The following is a 3,562-nucleotide window of genomic DNA, read 5'->3' as shown; positions in this document are numbered from 1 at the left end:
TTAGAATACATGATAAAGTGTATCTAAACAATTGCTCCATAAAGCTTGTTAGCACAGAAAATTACTGGTTCAATAACACTTTTTTTTTGTGATTCCCGTCCTCTTTGGTTCCCTTCTGATCTCTTTGTTGGAGTTATTGCTCCTTTCCCGGTAGCCGTTGAATAAATGCTCTTCTAGCTAAAATAGAATATGTCTCTAACTTGCATAGTTTAAACTTCCCGTTGAATCCTTTTTACCTCATTTTCCGTCAAATCTTACTAACAGAATTTGTTAAATATTTATCGGAGATAAAACATGATCATATTAAGTAAATTTAAAGGACTAAAACTGCTCAAAATATATCTAAAGGACTAAAACTGCTCAAAATATATCTAAAGGACTACTTTAAAGCTACCCCAAAGCATAAGGCACTATTTTTGCCATTTTCTCTTTAAAGTTAATTCCTATGCATTAAGGACCATTTTGGGGGGTAAAAACCAAAAGAACTCAACCAAAAAAGAAAAAGTAATAGGAGACCCAAATACAACCTTTCCCTGCTATATATCACTCCTCAGTCTCCTATTCTGTTCCTCCAACTCTACAAAACAGAGAGAGACAGAGAAATATGGCTCAGATGAGCCTATTCATCCAATAGCTTTTTTCTTGTACGACAAATGAAGTAAATGAAAATTCAACCATCCGTCTTCTTCACTGAAGAAGATGGCTCACCATCACAATCAACCACAACAACACCAAAAGCTTCCATTTTTACTAGATTCTTTGTATTGCAAAGATGAAAGTTTGGACGTGTTAGACAGAGGCAATTGTTTAACAGAGGAAGTAGAAGTAAACCCCAACTCAATTTCTTTGTTATGGGAAGAGGAAGAGTTAAGCTCTTTAATGTCCAAAGAACAAGAGAATCAAATGTATAATGTTGTAATAAACAATCCATATTTGTCAGTAGCTAGAACGGAGGCAGTTCATTGGATTCTTGAAGCCATTTCCTATCATAATTTCTCTGCTCAAACTGCAATTCTTGCTATAAACTACCTTGATAGATTTCTCTTCAGCTTTCAGTCACAAAGTGAAAAGCCATGGATGAATCAACTTGCTGCTGTGACCTGTCTTTCTTTAGCTGCAAAAGTTGAGGAGACTCAAGTGCCTTTACTTGTAGATCTCCAAGTACGTTATATTAGAAAATCTTCAATGCTTGTTTTTTAAAAAAAAAAAATTGAATGTTGGGGGTTATTGATTTGGTGTTTTCTTGATATTTAGGTGGAGGAATCAAGATACTTATTTGAGCCAAGAACAATCCAGAGAATGGAGCTATTGGTACTTTCTACTCTCAAGTGGAAGATGAATCCAGTAACCCCATTTTCATTTCTTGATTACTTCTCCAGAAGGCTTGGATTCAACAATCACATTTGCTGTGAATTACTTAGAAGATGTGAGAGGGTGCTTCTATCCACTATTACTGGTAAGCATATGATATGAAAATGTTGACACTTGGTCGTTCTCCATTATTTACTATTCATACTTATTATAAAAAAAATAGCAGATTGTAGATTCATGTGCTATCTTCCTTCTGCTGTGGCTGCTGCTACAATGTTACACGCCATTGATAGGCTAGAGCCCTGCATTGAAGAAGAGTACCAAGAACAACTTTTGGGTATACTTGGAATAGTAAAGGTTAGTATATTATAGTTATTAATTCATGTCTTAAATCTTTTTCCAATTCGTTGTACTAGTTGGGATCCAATAATTTGGTTCTATCACTTTGTACACACATATATATATATATAAAAATAGAGTTAGACATACAACTCACAACGTTTAAATTGTGGGAAACAGGACAATGTGACGGATTGTTATAGGCTAGTCCAGGAGGTGGCTTCCAATATTGATTTCAACTCAAACAAACGAAAGTCAATTGGTGCCTTGCCAGGAAGTCCCGTAGGAGTTATGGATGTGTCATTTAGTTCTGATAGCTCCGATGACTCGTGGGCAGTGGCTTCATCCGTTTCTTCAACTCCAGAGCCATTGTCAAAGAAGATTAGAACACAAACGTAGTTTGTGAAAAGGAAAAAGGATGTTGCATTGGACGCGAGATGATAAAGAGAGAGCTTTCTCGTAACGTGGCGAAGGTCGAGAAGACCATGCAGCTAAAGTCAGTCAATCAATAGATTCTCAAATTTGTTTGTGGATTAATCATTCCTTAGAAGACTATTGATAGTCAATTAGCTACGGATTTATTCTGTCCAATAACAGCATGTTCTTCTTACAATTCACAAGTTAAATTGCTCATCATTTTTTCCATATCAAAACTGACTCTTATTAGACAGTAGATGTAATGATGGCCGGCATTTTATTTGGAGGAAATTAAAATTCTCATGAACAGAGTATTAAAAATAATTTCATGTCTATGCATCTCTGTATAAACTTTTTTTTTGGGTGGAATGTTCGCATAGCTTTAATGTGAATAACAGGTTGTTATCAGTTCACGGGTTCAGTATTTCATTATTCATGACCACATGAATTGAAATTTATTACTCTGTTTCTGCTAATTTTAAGGAAAGAGATGTTTATTGATAAAAGTATCAAAATAGGGGAAAGGGTGGATTTTGTTCTCATGTGGAAGGAAGAAGTTGTTGTCGGCCACTGATTTCTGTGGGAGTTGGATCTGCAATATTTTTGGTTTGACCTCGTCGGAAGAGCTAGTCTCTTTATGACTTTTGTTTTTCATATTGCGATGTCTAAAAGAGCTTACTCAAGTTAATAATTAAATATATATATATATATATATATATAATGAATTTATGCCATATACAAACAATGCAAAATTTCATTTTACCTATATAACATGTAATTACTATAAAGATACTTACATGTTGCATATCAACTTAACATTATGGTGTAAAGAATATTACTGTCACACTATAAGTGTGTAGAACTTGAACTCACACGTAATATTTCTCTTACTTGGTTAATCTGTATAAATTTTTACTTCAATTGTCACTTAGCGTTGCTTGATTTAAACATCATGTGTGTACAGGGCTGAAAGTAAAGGCATAAGGTTTTGTTTTCGGATCGAAAAGCTATTTAAGTTTCTGTTTATGTTAGTCTAAATGTACTTAATTATTAAGGCATCAAGGGGAGCAATTTAAGAACATGGAAAGTAATTGTTCAGTAGATATCAAGAATCTGAAATTAGCAATAACCAATGATATATATATGTTATGCCTTTTAGTATAAAGGGATCATTCCTCCGCGCTAGTTGGAATTGGAGCTAGCTAACCAATACCCATGAAATGAATCATGATTATCTTGATCTAATGATTTAGCTATTTGAGGTCTTGAAATGAAATTATAGTTCATTCATAGACAATTAATCAAAGAAACAAAAATGAGGTAACTTTTCTCTTGTTGGTGGCAGAAAAGACCCCCTCTACAAATCTAGCATGTGCCTTCTTTACCACTTCAAAATAAAGAATCACAAATGACTTTTCCTCTTTTATTTTTCCTTTCACCTTTTCAAAGCTAAACACAAAGCTCTAGAAATTTATTCTAAATTGATAATATAATT

At 33.9% G+C, this 3,562-nt stretch overlaps 1 protein-coding gene across 2 annotated transcripts; it reads left to right on the top strand.

Moving 5' to 3' along the window:
• Positions 1 to 569: 569 nt before the first annotated feature.
• LOC104237989 (cyclin-D3-3-like) lies at positions 570 to 2,406 on the top strand. Of its 2 annotated transcripts, none has more exons than XM_009792243.2 (4): positions 570 to 1,161; positions 1,255 to 1,456; positions 1,538 to 1,668; positions 1,831 to 2,406. In XM_009792243.2, exons 1-4 carry the CDS (start codon positions 700 to 702, stop codon positions 2,047 to 2,049), a joined length of 1,014 nt encoding a protein of 337 aa, XP_009790545.1. In that variant the 5' UTR covers positions 570 to 699; the 3' UTR covers positions 2,050 to 2,406. The 2 variants fall into 2 exon arrangements, with proteins under 2 accessions (XP_009790545.1, XP_009790544.1); XM_009792242.2 differs by having other exon boundaries at positions 576 to 1,161; positions 1,535 to 1,668.
• The last annotated feature ends 1,156 nt before the right edge of the window (positions 2,407 to 3,562 follow it).

This window comes from Nicotiana sylvestris, chromosome 10, assembly GCF_000393655.2.
Source record: "Nicotiana sylvestris chromosome 10, ASM39365v2, whole genome shotgun sequence".
Taxonomy (NCBI): domain Eukaryota; kingdom Viridiplantae; phylum Streptophyta; class Magnoliopsida; order Solanales; family Solanaceae; genus Nicotiana; species Nicotiana sylvestris.
Note: the sequence above shows the minus strand (reverse complement) of the source record. Positions and strands in the feature narration are given on the sequence as shown.

Coding starts and splice junctions, on each gene's coding strand:
- LOC104237989 (XM_009792242.2), top strand. CDS start 700: ATGGCTCACCATCACAATCAACCACAACAACACCAAAAGCTTCCATTT. Junction 1,162..1,254: donor CTTTACTTGTAGATCTCCAA/GTACGTTATATT, acceptor CTTGATATTTAG/GTGGAGGAATCAAGATACTT. Junction 1,457..1,534: donor GCTTCTATCCACTATTACTG/GTAAGCATATGA, acceptor TAAAAAAAATAG/CAGATTGTAGATTCATGTGC.